This window comes from Leptonychotes weddellii, chromosome 11 (genome assembly GCF_054177405.1).
Source record: "Leptonychotes weddellii isolate Sample4059 chromosome 11, ASM5417740v2, whole genome shotgun sequence".
Taxonomy (NCBI): Eukaryota; Metazoa; Chordata; class Mammalia; order Carnivora; family Phocidae; genus Leptonychotes; species Leptonychotes weddellii.
In genome coordinates, this window is record NC_138379.1 from 3,644,227 (window position 1) to 3,664,627 (window position 20,401).

At 59.8% G+C, this 20,401-nt stretch overlaps 1 protein-coding gene across 12 annotated transcripts in view; it reads right to left on the reverse strand.

The window, feature by feature from the left end:
• Nucleotides 1-14,386, reverse strand: part of TPCN2 (two pore segment channel 2) — a 27,958-nt gene extending 13,572 nt beyond the window's left edge. For 4 of the 12 annotated variants that reach the window (XR_014138445.1, XR_014138444.1, XR_014138442.1 and 1 more), the window contains exons 1-9: nucleotides 14,205-14,384; nucleotides 10,348-10,412; nucleotides 9,551-9,627; nucleotides 8,999-9,176; nucleotides 7,273-7,389; nucleotides 3,334-3,440; nucleotides 2,687-2,759; nucleotides 1,369-1,471; nucleotides 304-369 (exon numbers count right to left, since the gene is read on the reverse strand). Coding sequence is in view for 5 of the 12 variants with exons in the window: in XM_081797628.1 (XP_081653754.1) it covers nucleotides 304-369; nucleotides 1,369-1,471; nucleotides 2,687-2,759; nucleotides 3,334-3,440; nucleotides 7,273-7,389; nucleotides 8,999-9,176; nucleotides 9,551-9,627; nucleotides 10,348-10,412; nucleotides 14,205-14,316 (898 nt within the window). In the remaining 7 variants the exon portion in view is untranslated. Of the gene's footprint in view, nucleotides 1-303; nucleotides 370-1,368; nucleotides 1,472-2,686; nucleotides 2,760-3,333; nucleotides 3,441-7,272; nucleotides 7,390-8,998; nucleotides 9,177-9,550; nucleotides 9,628-10,347; nucleotides 10,413-14,204 lie in introns of all 12 variants that reach the window. The other 8 variants (XR_014138440.1, XR_014138446.1, XR_014138443.1 and 5 more) reach the window with 7 other exon arrangements.
• Between the last annotated feature and the right edge of the window lie 6,015 nt (nucleotides 14,387-20,401).

Below are 20,401 nucleotides of genomic sequence, written 5' to 3' on the forward strand. Positions count from 1 at the left end.
GTGAAGTCACGGGTTGGGAGGACTCACGGAGGTGCAGACACGGGGTCGGGGAGGACACGCTGAGATGAAGTCACGGGGTCGGGGAGGACACACTGAAATGAAGTCACAGGGTCGGGGAAGACACACGGAGGTAAAGACTCGGGGTTGGGGAGGACACACAGAGGTGAAGTCACTGGGTTGGGAGAATGCACAGAGGTGCAGACACGGGGTTGGGAGGGCACACTCACATCTGAGCATTTGTGATCTTGCCATCGGGGGCAGGATCTTGTCCCAAGGGACCCCTACAGATCTGTCGGAACTCACCTATCAGGGTGAAGACTATGAAAAAGATAGCATAGGCCCGGTTCTTGGAATACGCAGGAGTCATAACTGAGAGAAAGAAATTGGAGAAACTGAAACACACTCACAACCTCAGGCTCTGATCTAATTCCCATCGTGGCCCCACCCCATTTGCCCTCTCAACAGAAGAAGGGCTCTGGTTGGGAGACCTAGGAGGCCTTCCTGTCCAAACGCCAATCCTCACACCTCTGCTTCCACACGCTTGCAGTGGGGGACCCTCCCTTACACTAAGCTGAACCCTGCTTCCCGTGAACGCCCCACACACTGAAAGCTCAGCTCTCCCTCAGGACAGAGATGCAGGAGTCCCTACGACTCACAGGACATGTGGGGACAATGCTCAGGGTCACACTGCACAGCTCTCCCTGGCTGTGGAAGCTGGGCGCTACCCTCCCGGGAAGGTCTCTATCATGGGGGATCATCCCTGAGCCCAAGATGAAAGTCACGAGCCAGGGTGGCCAGGCCACAGCCAGGCCCTAGAGGCCCGCAGAACCCCATCCTGCCCACCACCCTGGCCCACGCAGAGAGGCCCCAGCAGCAACCCCAAACGTGAGCACCTCAGCCACCTAAGACCAGGGCCTATCACCTCAGGGCCGAGCCACACTGCACAGCAGGGCCTGGGTAGTGACAGGGAAAGTGGCTGGGCCTCAAAGAGGAAGCCACCAGGGAACCTGCCAACCACGCCATTGGTCACCCTGCTCATTCTTAGCTTCTCGGAGTCAGGAGACAGGAAAAGAGCAGGCGAAGGGAACAGAGGAAAAAGGAGGGAGGGAGCGAGCATAGGAGTGAGGTGGGAGGAAAATGGTAGAAAGAGCAAAGAGGCAGGAAAGAGAAGGGAAAGGACAAACAGTGAAAGAAAAACAAGGAAGGAGCGAGGGAGAGAACCCAACGTCCTCCTTTTCATGCTCCACCCAGAGATAAAAAAGCCTTACACACTCCTGCCTCCCAGAGCCTCGTGCCTCCCAGAGCCAGATGCTGAGGCTCCGCGTTAACCACACCCATGCCCAGGCCCTGTGCCCCCTCCTCACACACCGTCGGGGTTGTTAGCGGTGGTCAGCAGCACCAGGAGGGAGGTCAGAGCCTCCGGCAGGTTGTGAAAGTACATCAGCCTCTCCCGGTCCTGCCCATCGCCCTGCTGAGAGCAAACATGGCAGCTGTGAGGGGCCGCCGGGCCTCTGCCGCCCCCCCAGCTAAGGCCTGAAGCTGCCAGAGCTCCATCCGCTGTGGGGTCAGTGTCCCCTAGCCTGCACCTCCCATCATTTCCCAGCAGAGTCTGCACTCCCGGCCAGACGGGACCTAACTCAGGGCCTCTGTGCCCAAGAGCCAGCGTCCAGGGAGGCTGCACACCCACAGGGACGCCGGCCTCTGCAGCGGGTCTGCTCAGAGCCCTGGGGAAAAGCCTTCAGCCGCCCTGGCTGAGAAACACCCAGAAAGAGACAAGCACATGCCATTAATTACACAACCACTTAGACAAATACACACGGCCATTCACAGACACACACAGACAGTGCACACCCAGGTACAGACACACGCCCAGCACACACAATTACACACACACAGACACCCACTCAAAAGAGAATTACAGACACGGGAGCTCCGGCTCTTCCGGAATCAGAAGGGACAGTCTCCAGTTCTCCCTCCTGGACAGGACAGCCTGAGCCCCCCAGTACTGCTGCAAACTCAATGGGAATCAGCCTTGGCTGACCCCCCCGGCCACGTTTCCAGGACAGAGATGCAGGACGGCTCCAGCCCTGAGGACGACAGTGACCCCGGCCAGGACATGAGGAAAGACACACTGGACCACAGATGCTTGGGGGCGGGGGGGGGGGGGACGGGGACCGGCGTGAGAGGTGGCCGACACCTCCACACAGCAACAAGCCGCTGGGGGCCAAGAAGCAGGGAGGAGCGGGAAGGGGACCCAGGGGGAGGGCAAAAGCCCCCAGCTGGAGAAGACGTGGAGGCAGGCACTGTGGGGCGGACAGTGGTGCGGTTTACCCGATGGCCCCATAGGCCAGTCTGAGGGCGCCTCCATCTAACAGGGGTGTAGAAAAAGCTGGGTCAGTGACAGGGCAGGAAAGGGAGAAGACAGGAGGGAGGGAAGGAGCGTGGGAGGGGCCGCCAGGCTGACTAGCCCTGAGCCCGGGAGGCCCCAGGGACAGGCACACGAAGACTGGCCACTCGAAGAGACACCTGGGCTCTAGGTGGGCCACCACTGACCCTGGTTATGGGGCTAGCGCAGGCAGCCTAGCCGGTCCTCCACCGCTGCAGGCCCGACAACTACCTGGAGGACTGGGCCGACCTGTCCATCAAAGCCCTGGGCTCAGGCTGGGGACGGAGCAGAGCACGGTACCTTCTCACCTGCGAAGAGCAGCATCCCGAACATGGTGAAGACACACAGGTGGACCACCAGCAGCAGCAGGACACTGGGGAGAGGGATGTGGGTGCTCAGCACAGGACACACGCCCCATGCACCAAATGGGACAGGGGTCTAGGGACAGCCGGCCCGAGCACTCAGGGAGCTCCCTGCCCCAGAGCCTGACCTGCGCTCAGCTACTGGTCCTGCCCTAGGGAGCCCTCTTTCCTTGGCAGGGACAATCAGTTCCCCAGGGGCATTTCCTGGGGCCCCAAGGACCCCTGGACTCTCAGAGGGGAAAGGCCACATCCATCCATCTGGCTGGACGGTGAGGGGTCAACCATGAGAGCCACTGCGGGAAGGGGACTGGAGGCAGAGGGAGGCCAGGGGACAGAGAACTGGGGCGTGGTGGGGGGGTTGGGCGGAGAGTGGGGGAGGTGGTCACAGCCACAGCGGGGACGGAAGGGGAGCATCCACAGGGCTCTGCAGCTGTCGAGCAGAGGGTACAAGGCCACTAAGGGGCTGCCAGGAGGCCCCCGAACACCCACTCGCTGGCTTCCCCAGGCCGGGGCCCGCCATGCCCCAGGCCACAGTCCCGGTGCCCCCCGATGGCACAGCAGGGAGCCCTGGCACCGAGAGCCCACCTGGCCATTTCCGGCAGCGAAGACCTGATACACTTGAGCGTCTTCTTCATCAGGGACGAGTTCTGCATCAAGAAGAAGGGGCGCAAAAGCCTCCGAATCCGCAGGGGCTGAAAGACAGCAGGAAGGGGCTCTCCAATTCCACCCAGGCCCGAGACCAGAGGTGCCGAAGAGCCCCCAAGCCCCGCTCTGACCCCTCGCGGCCTCCCGCTCACAGCCCCGGCCTCCTTGTCCCCACGCTCCCCCATTCCGGCTCCGCTTCCACCCAGGCCCGAGACCAGAGGTGCCGAAGAGCCCCCAAGCCCTGCTCTGACCCCTCGCGGCCTCCCGCTCACAGCCCCGGCCTCCTTGTCCCCATGCTCCCCCACTCCGGCTCCGCATCCTCCCCCCACCCCTGCCAATGGGCCACCCTCTCCCATCAGCCCTGCAGCCACAGCGCCATGGGGGTGCTCCACACCTCCCTACGAAGCTCCTCCCCTGCCCCCACCCCTCCCAGCTGCAGCCCCACCCCTCACGCACACACAGCCGCGGGCCGCACTCTGCACCTTGCAGCGCCCGCCTGCAAACACATTCACACTCACCCTCCGTGTGCACGCCCTACACGTGCACACCCTCTGCACACATGCGCACACACGCACACACGGGTGCACACACAGGCCCCCGTTTCCTCCTTCCCCTCTTCCTTCCTGTCAGAACCAGAGAGGCCCTCCCACCCCCAGTCTGCAGGACCACCTAGCCTCAAGGGCTTCCCTCGTGCCCCTCCACCCGGCCCCCACGTCCCTGCCCCTGACCCAGCCAGTGCTCCTGTCTGGGGTGCTAGCCCCAGCCTCAGTGACCCCCGGGTCCGAGTCTGCCCAGCGCCTTGGGCCATCTCCCCCGTACCTGACCCCCGAGTGCGGACGCCCGGAGCCCCTTCCTCTCCTGTGTGGCCTCTCGCCTCGGGGAACTTGTCAAGCCGCACGGTTTGTTCTTGTCTCTTTTTGGTGGTTCATATCTTTTATACGAAAGCAGAGCTACCTTCTCTCTTGCAATCACCCCATCTCCTGGGCCGCGTGGTTGTAAGTGTCATGTTTATGCTCCATGGCCCATCCCAGCGCTCAGCTCGACTCCCGCCCCGCTGGGCACCTTGTCCTAGAAGGCCAGCTGACCACGGCCCCTCCCTGCCCAAGGCCTAAGGACGGCCTGGAGGCCCACTCTGGCCCGTCCAGGGGCTGCCACCCACCGTCCTGCCGGCTGCAGCCCTCAGCCCACCCCTCTGCTCAGCAGGCGGGCTGTCCCCGTCCCTCCATGCCGGCATAAATGCCACCTCCTCTGGCACGGCAGCCGTGGCACTGCGGGACGCCGCGACGTATCTGGGGCTTCCGTGTTCTAGAGGGCTCTCTCACAACAGAACGAGAGCCCACCAGCACTGACTCACGGCGGACCCTCCAGGCTGTCCACAGGATCCGGGATCCCAAGGCCCGAGTCCACCTCCCTGGCTACACACATTCTCAAAAGGGGGCCCAGCTCCCGGCACAGGACCAGAAAGCCCAAGAAAACAGCAATAAGTGGACACCCAGGGCTCCGCCCACCCGCCCACCCGCCCCCGTGGGCTGAGGGACCAGCGTCCCCAGCTCACCCATAACCCGCTCACTGCCCTTGGATGGAACCTTGTCTCAGCGCCCATATCCCGAGTTCCTCAGCCACCCCTCTAGGCCAAGCAGCGGCTGAAGGTCCTACTGTCACCTGCCCCCAGGGTCTTGGACCCTCACCTGTAATCAGACATGGAGCAGGGTGCAGCTCATACCTCCTGCCAGAGCCCTCCCCATGCTGGGCCCACATCAGGGTCATGGACACAGGGACATGCGGCCTCTATGAAGGATGGGGAGGTACCGCCACAGGACTCGACACCAATGAGCAGCCCCTGGTGAGGCCCACACAGAATCACAGCCCACCAACTAAGCTGCAGATACCTTGTCTCCCAGGAGAAAGAGCCACAGCAGAGTCGTGACCACGGCCTACCCAGTGACCGGTAGACCATGTATGATTGGACCCTCTGGGCCACAAGGTAGAAACAGACAGAGAGACTAGGCTGGAGCAGGGGGAGGCCCATGGTCCGCCCCACCCGCCCTCCCTCCCCCGGGGCCCGTGTGAGTTCTTTATGACTGGCCAGCTGGCCACAGAACCTCAGGCCTCGTTTGGAGACGGTTCTACCCAGAAGCGGAGCACGTGCCGCGCTAGGCCTCCATCAGGAACCCCCCCGCCCCCACCCGAGGTGGTGCTGAAAGGAAAGCACTTTGGTGGCCAGGGTCCACCCTGTCCGTACCGAGAAAGGTTAACACTTCCCGCGTGGCGATCAGGGCACAGAAAGAACAGGCCAGACAAGTGGGGACAAGGTCCAAGAAGCATGCACGTGGACGGGCAGAAGGAACGCCGAGACAGATCATGTCCAGTAATGTCCGAGCCTTGGCCCCCAAGGCCACCATGGATGGGCTGCCCTCTAGAAGCAGAGCTCAGCTCCGCTTACCCACCCCGATGTGGCCCCCTGGCAGCTGGGAGGTGACTGCGATGGGCCCCGTCCCCAGGCAGGGCGCTGATCTGCCCTCACTGGACAGGCAAGCACGTGCACCAGAGGCTCTGAGCACCAGGACAGAACCGAACAGCAACTCCTCCTTTTCCCAGCCCACAATTCAGTGCCCTGCCGCTCTGGAAACGTCCACCCCGGGGTGGGTGTTCCACCGGGGACACACCGGAAGATTCATGAAAAGCAGGGTGGGGTGCTGGTGGGCACGCACCGCTCTGACTGCCAAGGACAGACTGGGGTGCGGCTGCGCAGAGGGGCAGGGAGGTCTGGGTCGGGGATCCTGAGGCTCATCCAGAATGAAAGACTAACAGAAAACTCCAGGAATCACAAAAGGCAGCAGTACCGAGGACACGGACTGGCCGGGAATGAAGGTCTGGGTCCCCATTCAAGGTGAAGAAGCCAGAGGAGCCAGGGAGCCGGCTGAGGCCAAGGGCACAGGGACCCTGAGCAGGAGGAACTTATAAGGATCAGTCAGGGCTGCAACCAGTAACAACGCAAGTCTGAGGAGCTGCTCGCAGCTTTCCTTGCCTATTGCACAGACGCGGGTTTGTACCCGTTCACGAAGCTCTTTCCTGAGAGGAAGTGGAAGGCGGGCACTGTGCCGTCCATCCTCCCCACCGGCTCCCCTTCAGCAGCCTGCTTACTCCTGCCAGGGACGACACCGGGGAGGGGCTGGGAGGCCGGAGGGGGAGACGCGACTGCTCCCTGCCATCCCCTTGCTGGCCCCAGGGCGGTACCCATGCCAGGGGCTGCCAGCCTCCTCTTCCTTCAGCGCTGCCAGAACCAAGCAGTCTCTGGAGGGGCCCAGGGGATCTGCATCCCTCCAGGGCCCGGAGGGCGGGGAGCCAGCTCTGGGGGCCCCTGCCCCTGAGCTTCCTACAGCTTCCCGCCCCGCCGCCCCCACCCTGCCCCTGTTCTGCTTTGGCGGTTACTCAACACCTGTTTAAGCTTCTATGTGAATTCTCTTGGCTAAAGTGCCCGACGGGCTTGTGTCCCTGACTGGCCCTGATGGACCAACTTTCTTTCCCCGCTTCTGTCCTATCTAGTCACAGGGCAGTGCGTCTGGGTGGGGGGCAGGACGGGACACTGGGCTGACACGGGCTTTTTCCCACTGCAGCCCACCCAGAGCTTCGGCCACGTGGCCAGGGCAAGGCCCTAGGGCGGCAGGGGACCCAGCCGGTCGAGGAGCTGAGCTGGAAAGTGGCGAGGCAGGGATCAGGAGTCCTCGTGCCCTCCCCAGGCCTCACTGTCTCCTTCTACAAAATGGGACAAGGCCCCATGGCCAACGGCTGACTGAAATGCTAGGAGGGTGGGCAGGGGGCAGGGGGCAGGCCACCCAGAGCTTCCTGCTCCCACCTCCAAGCCGCCGCACTACCTGCCTCCTGGCAAACCAGACTCAGCGACACGATCCAGTCCATGAGAGACACGACCAGCACTCCAAGGTAGGCCAGCAGCCAGAGGTTCATCCGGAACTGGGCCCACCCAACCAGGTAGCTCTGCAAGAGAGGCGGGGGGGGGGGGGGGGTGAGGGACCGAGCGGGTGAGCGGGCAGCCCCGCAGCAGACACCAGCCCCATAGCCAGCCCGAGGCCGTCAACACGCCTGGCTGAGGCTGGGGCAGCCAGAGCAGAGAGCGCTTCGGCGAGCGGTGTGGTCTCCTCGTGACTTGGGGAGCAAGAGGCTGAGCTCCCCACCCAGCCCGCTGGTGACCTCGGACAGCCAGTGATCTTGGGCTCAGCACTTAACCACTCCGGCCCGCTTCCACATCGGTAACAGGGTCTGAGCCGTCCTGCCCATCCCAACCACCAGTTTAGCTTATGCCCAGGAACCATTCTAGAAAAAGCCATTCTGGAAAAGAGGCTTTGCCAATTGAAGCTCTAACACTACACATGCTCCACTTCTGGTTAGGGCTGGCCCACACCCAGAACCGTCTATAAACCAGGCCTGAGGGACGCCTGGGTGGCTCAGTCAGTTAAGCATCTGCCTTCGGCTCGGGTCATGATCCCAGGGTCCTGGGGTCGAGCCCTGCACCAAGCTCCCTGCTCAGCAGGGAGTCTGCTGCTCCCTCTGCTCCTCCCCGTTTGTGTGCGCTCTCTCTCAAATAAATAAAATCTTAAAAAAAAAAAAAAAAAATCAACCAGGTCCAAAGTCTTCCTCTGTGGCCAACTGGCCAGTCGTCACGAGCCCCACAGACAGCAGGGGAATCCAGAGGTCACTGCGTGCAGATAAAAATGTACACTCACTCTAACTTGTGAGATTTCCCAAATGCACCAACCATTCAAAAAATACTAATGAGAACTTCTCATCAGTTTCAGTTCCAGTTTAAAAACCCCCAAACCTCCTAAATGTATCCTGGGCTGAAGAAGAAACAATGCAAAGCTGCCCAGGGCCCTCGCCCACGGCCCTCAGCGTCAGCAGGACAGCCCAGCAGGGGCCGGGCAAAGGCACCCCTGACTCTGGGGACAGCCCGCTGCACTGTGGCCAGCCGTGTCCCGAGGGCCCAACACTGGAATCGCTCCTGCCTGACAGAAGGAACCATGCGTGACCCACAGCCAGACCCGGCCTCTCGGCCCCTCAGCGTCTCACTGGGAAGCCACTAAGGCTCTGAACCTCCGACACAGCCCAGAAGCTCAAATGAGCAAGGCAGGGCCCACCTCCAGCTTCTGGAAGGACTCAGGTCAGAAAGAATCTAGAGTCGGACACACAGCACGTGGCAAGAGGCCCCTTTCCGCCCCACGCCCACCTCCTCCTGTGTTCCTCTTCTCTTGGGGGTGGGAGGCTGGGCCGTGAGAGAGACCACTGGTCCTGCCTTATTCTACTGGGGTCTCTCCTCACAGGGGCACCGCCAGACCCTCAACCACCCACAGAGATCCCACAAGGCTGTGCCCCTGGCAGGGCCGAACCGAGGCTCAGTTTGGTCTGGAGAGGGCAGAGAGCTGAGAGAGCCTCCGCTTCACCAACCAAGGCCTCTGCTCGGAGGGTCAGAGGGCACAGTCAGAGAAAAAGGCAGCTGGCTCCAGGAGAATAAAAATTAATCAGGAAAGCAGCAGACAGGCTGGGAGGGCACTGGCCCGTGGGCTTGGGCACCTGACGGCGCCCACCTGACCTTCACAGAGACGTCAGCCACAAAGACCAGCAGGCAGAGCACCTCGACGCTCTCGGTGAGGCCACAGGGTGGATCCCAGGGGGCCGAGCGGTAGCGGACGTCTGCAGTGCTAGTGAGCGAGGAAGGGGTCTCGATAAAAGCCAAAAACAGGATCAAGAAAATGGTGAAGCTCAATATCCTGAAAAAAAGAACAAAAACTAATGAAAATGCACGAACCAGCAGGGCTCTGGGCCCAAAACTAGATCTGCAGGCAGGATGCCTGGGACGACAGCAGGACAGACTCCATGGTTTCAAAAGGACCCCACGCCTCCTGCTTTGTGCCCGCTCTCGAGTGGTCAGATAGCGGTACTCAGGTCAAAGCTCGATGGCCACGGCTGAACCTCTTCACCGGAAGAGCCCCTCTTTCCTCGGGCTGGGCTCCTTTCCAGGAAGGAGGGGAAAGCGGCTCCTTCTCCACCTTGGGGAGGGGAAACCCGCCTGGACCCTGAGGCCGGCCTCCCCCCACCCAGCCAGGCTGCAGGGACCTCCCGCTGCACGCCTGGGCCTTCTCACCATTGGCTCACGTTTGAGTAATACAAGCGGTAAAGCCCCATCGACCTGGCGTCCATGCGGTGGTTAATGGAGCGGTACTGAAAGTGAACACCACACAGGGGAGCGTGAGTGGGGGTCCCCTCGGAGCCGCACGGCATGGCCAGCCACAGGCCGGGCACCCACTGACCCCACGACAGGCCCCAGGCAGGGAGACGGGCCGTGCACCAGAGTCCACTTCCATGGCACACGTGGACAAAGGGCTCTCTCGTGACCCTGCGGGGCACCCAAAGCCTCCACGGCCCTGCATGGACACCCACTTCCAAACGTACAGCTGTGCCCGCTGCCTGCCTGTGAGGCTCCCCCCTCTGCTATACAAGGCCCCCACCACTCTCACACTCCAGGCCGCCCCCCAGCCTAGCCCCCCATATGGCACGTTGCTCCCTTCCATATCCTATTTCCCGAATTGAGCCTGGGTGTCATTTTCCAGCAGGGGACGGTCTGACCATCTTTGGGCATCTCTCAGAGGACCTGGGACAGGCAGGCACACGACAGGCCCTCGGCAGGTGGTAACTCAACGAAACCAGTCACTGACTGTAGGCCTCAAGGGAAGAGCACCCAGCGCCCACCTGCTTTAGGGAAGACTCCAGGCGAGCCGTGCCCACAGACCCCATCATCACTTTATGATGACCACACGGGCCAGCCACCGAGACGCCGGCCCCAGGACAGCAAGGAGGGGACCAGCAGGGCAGCCATCACCCAGCCCCCACAAAACGTGAAGAGGAGCCCAGGCCCAGCCACTGGGAGTAGGTGCTGCCCACCTGGATCGCATCTTCGATGAAGACAGCAGCCTGGTCAAAGCAGAGATCCCGCCTGGACCGAGCGCCTGCAGGCAGAGAGAGCACGTCAGGGGACAAGGCAGATCACATGACACTCACCGGCTACAGGACCACTGAGATCAAGGAAAGAACCTGGAGGCATTCTTCTCCAAGGCTCTGCAATGAGATGCCTTTCGCCCCGCAGCAAGTCCGCCCAGGACAGCGCCCCAGGCCTGGCCCGGCGTCCGACGCCGGAGCGCACTCCATAAGCGGGCAGCTGCGGCCCCCTCCTGCCGCCTTCACACACCAGCACCCGGGGGTGTCAGGGCACAGGAGGACGGATGGGGCCCCTGGTGGGCCTCCCGACTACACGGGGCCTTCAGGACACGTCAGGCGGCTGGAAGCCTCATCCCAGCACCCCCGCCCCCTGCCCACGGAGGAGCCATAAGCTGCACACCAGGTCAGTCCCTGCAGCCTTGGGTTCCGACCACTGCTTGACTCGAAGGGAGAAGAAAGGCATGAGGAAACGTGGCTCTCAGCAACAGAGGAACCCCACGGCCCGGCGAGGTCCAGGCGAGAGGGTGCAGCCCAGGCAGCCTGGGCCCCGGGCAGGGAGCAGACCGGCACGCAGCCCCCAGCACCCCCCAGTCCAGGGCTTAGAAACAAGGGGGCAGCTGTCTCTGCTGAAGATTCTACTTTCAGCTGTGGTCCTTTCATGCCAGCAGCAGTTCACCTCGTACGGAGAGAACGCTGCTTACGTGCCTGCCTCCAGAGCAGAGGTAGGGAAGCCCGAGGCAGCGTGGGCGGGCGGTGGGCGGCTGTCTACTGTGCCCACCGCCCCCGGGGAAGCAGCAGTCCCTGTCCTCAGGGCTCCTGCCGCAGGGCCCCGGGGGCCAATCAGGGACATGGGGGACCCTGGACAGAGGTAGGAGGCAAGACTCCAGCCTGGCTCTGTCATCACATTGCTGTGTCACCCAGGGCAAGCGCCCACCTCTATCTGGGCCTCAGCTTCCCCCCATGTACAACCTCCATGCTCGCCCTGAGGAGCCCTAAAAGTTCTCCCAGGGAGGCTGTGAGGATGGTGATTGCCTGCTTCCCCTGATGGCATCCTGGGAACTGTGATCAGACAACACTCTGGTCTACTCCCTGCTGTACCCACAGAGCCCAGGACCGTGCAGGGCTCAGCACACAGTGTCCTCAAAGCTTCTTTATGGAGTGAGTGAACAGCCCTGAGGGGAGGCTGCGGAGCAGGGTGGTCTGAGGGCCCACAAGGGGCCCCATGTTACCGAATCCCGGGATAAGAGATGAGATCGCCACCTGGAGAGATCTAAGGATACAAGCCTCTGAGACAAGAAGAGCCTGTGGGCTCGTTCTAGGCCCAGATGCGGGGTGCAGCTCACGCCCAAGCAAGCCATCACAGGCCAGGGGTGTCAGGCACCCCGGGAACTGCCCAGCACACATCAGACCTCTGGCCTGGGCCTCGGGGCACGAACCTCAGAAAGGCCACCCCACCTGCTTTGCAGCCCCTGACACCAGCAGCCAGGGGCACCTTGTCACAAACCCTCGGTTGTGAGCATGTCACAGCTTCCCACGAGTCCCCAGTGCTCCTGGACAAAGTCCACACTGTCCCCACCCGTTCTGCTGCTTCCCCCTCCCTATGCCCTCCACGCCGCTCATCCTGAACTTGGCAGAGCCAAGTTCTCCCAAGACTCCAAGCCCTTACCCAGGCTTTGGGCCTAACAGGAGCACTGTCTCCCAACGTGGTAGTCCCCCACCCCGGGTGGCAATCAGCGGGCACACCAGGTCGGAGCATCAGGGTAGAACGTCTGCTGCAGAGAGCAGAGGACAACAGGGGCACAAACACCGCGTCCCACAGCAGCCTCCTCTCCCTCCTGTTCCAGGCTCCACCCTGCACGACCCGCCTGGGGCCCCGACCAGCTCCCTGATGACCCTGGGCAGGCCCCTTCACCTCTGTACCTCAGTACCCCTCACCGGTCATACACGACGGGACGGATGTGCAGACTGAATGGGTTGCTGTAGCTATCTGTTGCTTTTATTCTAGAAGCCCCTTCCATAGTATGGTGCTCCCTCGTCCTCTGACTTTTCCATAACCAGAAAGAGGATGACTCCCTAACCAGGAACAAGAAGAGGACACAGCTACCCTTGCTCTGTGGCTGACGAGGTGAGGCTGGGTCAGAAGGACCTGACTGCAAGGTCTGCGGGGCACCCAGCAACACAGTCCCCCCACCCATCAGTAGGAGGATCCGACTGCAAGACACGCAAACTCGGTGCACAGAGCCCCCACCTGGGAGCCCCCACAGGAGCCTGAGGGCAGACCAGCCATTCTCAGTCCCCACCGCCGGGGCCAAGCAGCCTAGCCAGGGAGACTCAGAACACAGGGTGTCCCCTCACATTCTCAGAAGCCCTCATGGAGGCCATGGCGTCCGGACAAGGAGCCCTTGCTCACCATCCACACTGCCTGGCCCTGGCTCCTACCTTACAGTGCGGGTCTCACGTGCCCACTGTCCACTTGGCCAGGACCGGGACCTGTGACAATCACGGTGCGCTGCCCAGAACGGCCCTCAGCACCAACTGCACCAGCTCTGCCACCTGGCCGGGTCCTGCGCCGAGGGCATTCCCAGCATTCTCTCCGAATCCTCACAACACCCCTCAAGTCAGCCCCTCTGACTACCTCCCTTTTATTAAAGCTCAGAAAGGTCGGGCAACCTGCCAAGGTCACACAGCCAGAAGGGGCGGCACCAGAAAGGCACTCTCACCTCCAGACTCCAAGTGTGCATGCCCCATGTCCCTTGCCCAGGGACCTGTGGGGTCTGGCATGGGCTAGATGGAGAACTTTCCTGGGGAGAGCCTCTGAGATGCGCAGGCAGGTGGCTGCCCCCACCTCTATTTACCCCATCTCCTGTCAGGAACCCGCCACCCCCATAGTCCATGGATGGGCACACACCACGGGCACCTCCCAGACAGAGGAAGAAAGCAAGCCCAGAAAGCGAAAGTGCTCCTGGAAGGAACACCCAGCATGACACTGGCCGCAGCCGCACCAGATCCCAGGGCTGATCCTGGACAGGTCCCGGAGACTCTGTGGGCCTCGGTTTTCTCCTCTGTAAAATGAGGCTGAAGCCCTTCCATCCCTAACCCAGTACCCAACCCCCTTGCCGTCTGCCAGAGACAGATGGACTCCACCCTCCGGCCCTCCTCCGGATCAGCAACTTCTCTGCTGGTAAACAGGAAGGGCAGGAGGGAGCTGCAGAGGGCAAAGGGAGGAAGCTGCCCTGCTCTGGTGAGGCCTGCCCCAACCCCAGACTGAAGGGGGACCAGCCTCTGGGGAGACTCCAGCACCGAGACTGAGAGAGTAGACTGAAAGGACTCCTAAGTCTGCTCCCAGCTGGGCTCGAACCCCACCCCAGCCACTTCCCGGCTGTGTGACCTTGGGTAGGGGAACGCCCCTCTCTGTGCCTCAGTTTCCCCCATCATAACCGGGAGGAAAACGGAAGTGCTGCCTCCTAGGGGCCACCAAGGCGATCCGCGAGCCCTGGGTCCACCCGAGGTCCATCGAGGAGGCTGCATGGGACTGGGGGGCGCGGGCGGCCGGCTAGGCGACGCCTCTCGGGCGGCTGGTCGGAGGCAGGGCGCGACCCTGCAGAGCGTGGCCGACCCTGGCGCCCGCTACTCCGCAGGGTGCAGCCCCCCGCCCTCCGGAGGGCGGCTCCCCTCGCTCCCCGCCCCCGCTCAGACCCCTGCCCGTGGGACGCGCCCGCAGCGGCGACAGCGAACGGCGCGGAGCCGGCAGGACCGCACGCACCACCCCCGCGGCCCGCTCCCCTCCCTGGGCCGCCGCTCACCAGGGCCGCCGCGGACGCTGCGGCAAGCGGCTGGGCCCGCCGGGCAGTCTCGGCCGCCGCCGCCCCGGGCCCGACTCAAAAGCGGCTCCGACTCCGCCCGGAGGTCCGCCATGCAGCCGCCGCGGGCCGCCGGGACCCTACCAGGAGCGCAGGACGCCGAGCGCGAGCTCTACCGCGCAGGCGTGGCGTCCCCGCCCCTGGAGGTCGGGAGGAGGAGCTGACGGCACTGTGACGTTAGGGTATGCCCCTTCGCTACCAGCCAATAAGAATGGAGGGTTCGCGTGGAGGCGGGGCTTTCCAGGGCCCTGCTTCTCAGGGGGTGGGGCTCAGCTTCCTACCCGCAGGGAGGGGCTCTAGGGACCCTTTAGGGCTGGGAGGAATACCTTCCCGAAGAGCGGTGTCAGCAGCTCCTGGGCCCTCCCCGAACTGCTGAATCCGAAACTCCGGGCAGGGCCCAGGAATCTGGGTTTTGCTTGTGAGTGTTGGGTACGTGGGGGTCACGACCAAAGGACATCCCCCCAAAACGGAACTTGAGTTTACCCTCTGGTAATGAAATTAGTAAGATTGAATATAATTAAGAGTAAGGTTTAAAAAGACAACTGACACACTTGAAAAAAATATTTACAACATATACATGAAGTGTTTCCAACATTAACCCAAAAACAGCTGTTTTCCATTGCTGCTGTGACACATTTCTGCAAATTTACCAAAAACCTCTGCCATTTATCATCTCTCAGTCCTGGAGGTCCGAAGTCCAGGAGCTGGGCTGGGTCCTCGTGTTGGTGATGAGGGAACAGAAGGCGAGCGGAGGACAAAGCCGAAGCTGGACCCTACAACCCCCTCCCCCCCCCCCCACTTTGGGATATATGTGACATTCCTCAGGCACTCCTGGCTGCCCTAAAGGAAAAACAAATGGTTCACTGATGGAGATCACAGTCCTGCAGGACAGGAGTCTCCCTCAGTTTACAAATGTCCTAGTGATTTACAAGGAAGAAGCTTTCTTACCAATAGCCTAACTTCCAGAGATCTGTAACTCAGTTTCCTGAAGCCCTAACATCACCCTCCCCTACATGAAATTGAGGGAGGCTGAGGCAGAAGGAAATGTAAATAAAACTGATTTTCTTTTGAACCTGAAGCCCATTGACAAGGACATGTGAGAGGAGGAATGTAACATTCCTCCAGGAAACTCCCAACTGTCTTCATGTTAGTGCCTATTAGAGGGAAAAACAACCTTGGCTTGACAATGGCCTCCAGTATCCTGAGAGTCTTTAGCATATAACAATCCTTCTGGACACCCCCTTTGTCCTCACCTCCCCAACTCCTGAGTATATAATCAGCCACTCCTCAAGACCACAGGGCAGCAGCTCTTTCTGCCCCCGGGGCCTGTCCCCGTGCTTTAATAAGCCACCATTTTGCACCAAAGACGCCTCAAGAATTCTTTCTTGGTCGTCGGCTCCAGACTCCACCCCACGGAACCTCACCTATATTCCAAAACTGCATCATCGGAGCCTCACAAAGCCAAAGTCAAGATGTCAGGGCCAGGCTCACTCACCGGGCTGGCTAGGACTGCGGTCCCTGTTTCTTGCTGGATGTCGACCAGGGGTCATTCTCAGCTCCTAGAGACCACCACATTCCTTCCCTCAAGGCCCCTTCCATTATCAAAGCCGGCAAGAGTGCACTGAGTCTCTCTCATGCTTCAAATGAGATGCTTCAAAATGCAGCAAGATGCTTCCAGTCTCTCCGACTTCCTCCCTCTGCTACATCTCTTTCCTTTTAAGGGCTCCTATAAGTACACTGGGCGCCTCAGATAACCCAGGATAATCTTAAGATCAGCTGATTAGTAACTTTAATTACATCTGCAAATCCCTTTTGCCAGCTATCCTATCTTAACCACCGGTGTGATGCTGGGAGATGAAGATACCAGGAACCAAATTTCTGCCTCCCACAGAGCTCTTAAAAATCCGCCTGTAAGAAAAAGATTAAATTCTCCGTAGGTGGGAAAGGAACAAAGGACTTGAACCAGAAGTTCACAAAAGAGGAATTATCCATGTAGAATGCTTGAAACAAAGCTTCACCTCATTAGAATACAAAGACATGCAAATTAAAATAACAATAAAAATCATTGAGTGAATCAGTTGGCAGATATTTAAAAGGGCTGGAGTGCAAGAATATGGTTATCCCAGGAGAGTAGAGAGAAATCATAGAATTTGTTCATGGGTTTGATTTTTTTTTTTTTTTAAACAAGAAGCATGCATTTTACACCTGAAAAAATTAAGATACTTTTATTCTGGAAAAAGAAAGCAATAGATGCATGGAGAACTTTGTAAAAACTGGCCCATCCATCAAGGATTTATCTTTATTGCAATTAAAGAATTCCCTTTAGGTTTGGGCACAAACTCAAGGAGGCTCGAGTGGAACGCAAGGCAGTAAAAGCATTTGGTGAAAATTAATTAAAGGAAACATTATTTAAAATGGAGTGGGGAGGGGGTGCCTTGGTGGTTCAGTCGGTTAAGCATCTGCTCTCCGGCAGACCCAGCTCTGAGACCCTGGGCACATCCCAGGTCTCACCCAGATGATTTTCCCATCTGTAAAGTGGGAAGAAAATTACACCAGCCTCACATGGTTGTTAAGAGGGTTTAAGCAAGGTGACACCTTGCTTAACGGATGGGAGGCGCTCGGGGAGCAGGGTGCCCTTCCTGTGGGAACAGTCTGAGTGCTCGGCCCCACTCACCAGCCCACCCTCAGAGCTCCTTATCCATCTGGTCCAGTGGAGGAGACAGGACTGGGAAAGAGGTCACGGTGACAGCACTTCCCAGGCCAGAGGGGAGAAGTCCTCTGCCGAGCTCTCCCCCTGTGTGCACCTGAGCCTGAAAGAAGTCAGTCCTCCTACCTGCTTGGTCCACGGGTCTTTCTGGTGCCCCAGACTGGGAGGCAATTCTGCAGGGGAGCCAAGGTGTGACCTTGACCTCATTTGATACTCTCTACCCCTGTCTTCCTCTCTCCTTCCTCTTGTACCCCAACCTCTGCTGTCCCCCTTCCTCAGGCCAAAGAAGGGAGGTAACTGCCACAGTCAGACGCTGCCCTAGAAGCACGGTTCCCAGATGCCCACTGGGCATGGGGCTGCAGGAATCAGGACACAAAGCTGCCCCTCCCCTGATGCGGACACTGCACACATTCAGGCTGTGGTTCAAGGAGGAGCCAGGGAACCAGAGGAATCCTGCCCACACCCCCGTAGACGGCTGCCCCCAACTTAACCTTAATTATTTCTAATATTGAATACACCTGCCGTGGCTTCGAAATTACTGTCCCATCAATATCTCTTTTTAATATCATCATTATTTTATTTTATTTTATTTTATTTTATTTAGAGAGAGAGAGAGGCAGAGGGAGAAGCAGGCTCCCCACTGAGTGGGGAGCCCGATGCGGGACTCGATCCCAGGACCCTGAGATCATGACCTGAGCCAAAGGCAGAAGCTTAACCATCTGAGCCACCCAGGCGCCCTGTCCCATCAATATCTTAATTCTTATCAAACTTTGGTCATTGTCCATCCCCCTCCATTCGTTCTTTTATTTATCTATTATTTTTATTCTTTTATTTATTTACAGTTCTCTTACAGTTGATTTAAATGAACTCATTTCCCCGAGTTTCACTGCAATCAAGCAGTAAATGTCTGCAAATCCAAACGATGTGCTACTTATGTTTTTTTCTAAGACACATTAAAATAAGTATGTATATTGGTTATCTACTGCTCCGTAACAAATAACCCCAAAACCTCATGGCTTAAAAGAACATCAGTTGGGGCACCTGGGTGGCTCAGTCGGTTGAGCGTCTGCCTTCAGCTCAGGTCATGATCTCGGGGTCCTGGGATCGAGCCCAGCATCGGACCCCCTGCTCAGCGGGGAGTCTGCTTCTCCCTCTGCCTCTGCCCCTCCTCTCCTTGTACTCTCTCTCTCTCTCTCAAATAAATAAATAAAATCTTAAAAAAAAAAAAAAAGAACATCTGTTATCTCAGTTTTTCTTAGACTAGAATCTGAATGCAGGTTGGCTGGGGGCGTCTGGCTCTGAGTCTCTCGCAGGCTGCAGTCCAGGGGTCCGCCAAGGCTGCAGCCATCTCGAGGCTCGAGGCTCACTCAGCAGCTGTTGGCTGGATCCAGTTCCTCGTGGGCTGTTGGACCGAGGGCCTCCATTCCCCTACCATGTGGGCCTCTCCCTAGGGCACTCACAACAGGGCAGCCGGCTTCATCAGAGCGGTCAAGAGAGAAAAGCCAGAGAGAGAGAGAGAGAGAGAGAGAGGACTAACAAGGTAGAAGTCATATCCTGTCTAACCCAGTCCCTTCACTCTTGCTGTGTCCCATTGGTGAGAGGTGAGTCACCAGGTTCAGCCCACCTTCAAGGGGAGGGGCCCTGTGGGGGTCATCTTAGACGGATGCCCGCCAGGGCACCTGGGTGACTCAGTCAGTTAGGCAACCGGTTCTTGATTTCGGCTCGGGTTGTGGTCTTGGGGTCCTGGGAGCAAGCCCCACATTGGGCTCTGGCTCAGCGCAGAGTCGGCTTGGGGATTCTCTCCCTCTCCCTCAGCCCCTCCCCTCACTCTCGCGCTCTCTAAAATTAAGGATGATTGACATCACCTGCCGCAATAGGTGACAAGGCTTTGTTTTAATGTTAATTCCTGTGCCCATAAGGTCATCTCCCACACCACAGTTACCTGTTCTCACGTCCATCCTGTGAGCCAGGACGGCTGTCGCTCTCCCCGCCGGCAGACAAGGGAAGAGGCTGGGGGGTTGGGGGGGCTCAGGGGCATTCCTCCCAAGGTCGCGTCGCCCAGTGGGCTAGCAGCACCATGTCTGAACACAGCCCTGGCCGGCCATCGACTCAGTCCCCTAGCATGGGACCCCCAGGCGGGAGCGGAAGGCGCCCCAGGCGGGCAGGCCACAGCACATCGGGCCTGGGGCAGGGCCAGGCTGGGCCCTGGCACGGCTGGGATTGCAAAACGAGGCCAACCCAGACGAGGCACCGGGGCAAAGTCAGAGCTGGCAGTGTGCGGAGTAGATGAGAAAGGGAGGGCTTGGCCCGACTCCAGGCAAGAAAACAAACCTGAGGTTCACCAGGGGGCAGGGGCCTCCTCTCCCCCGCCTCCCCCTCCTCGCACAGAAATGAAGAGCCCACCCACCACCACGCAGCTGTGTTTCCAATGTTGCTCTCTTGCCAGTGTCCCCCGGAAGCTGCAGTGGAGAAAGGCGCCCTCTTGGTGGGGACACTGACTCGGGCTCAGCCTGAGGATGGCTTCATGTCACACCAGGGAGGCTTCACCATCAACAGGGAGGTTTTTCTGCCAAGATACCCACCCAGGGGTGGCTTGAAACTTGGTTTGAATTTCAGAAATGCCCCCTCGGTTCCCAAACACGTACGGGGGCCGCGGGGGACAGGGGGCGCTCTGTGACTTTGGGCAAGGCGCCAACCACCTCTGTATTTGGCTCCCGACTTCACGGGGGGGATTAATGGGAACTTCCTGGTGAGGCTGCAGGGGTGTGGGGCGTGCGGGAGATCCCAAGAGGGGCCCAAATGTCCCTGCAGCCTGGAGACACCCACCGTCACAGGTCAGGCTCCCTGGGCCTGCTCTAGATGCTTCTGGGTCCTAGTCCTTGCTTTCCTGGGGACCTCAGACCCACCGCCCACCATGGGGCTGGGTTCCGCGTTAGCTGCACGGGCAGTGAGCATGCGCCCACGTCCGCCTTTCTAAAGGAGGCTTTGTGGTTTTATCCATCCGTCCCTTCACCCATCCCTCCTACCGAGCACCGACTGCACGCAGGACCGGCTCGAGCACCACCCGGTAGCACAGAAGGTGCTCGCGGGCTTCCTCGGGTCTGAGCTCGTGTCCCTGGTGAGCTCCGGGCGCCCTGGCGCCTCGCTGGGCCTCGGTTTCCGCGGCCTCAACGTGGGGTTAACGACAGTGCAGATCCCAGGTGCGCAGGGAGAAAGGACACACGACAGGGCCTCAGTCCCTGTTCCGCTCTTCCCCCCACTTCCTCATACAACACGTCTGGGAGAAACAACAGCGTTTGCGGTCACGGGGTGATCCCCAAATCCCCTGTCACTCTTCAGTCTCGACACTACTGCTGAGAACAGAGCGGCAACTATCTCACTGGTGTGCTTGGGGAAACTGAGGCTCAGAGAGGCCGCGTGCTCCGTCCGCGGT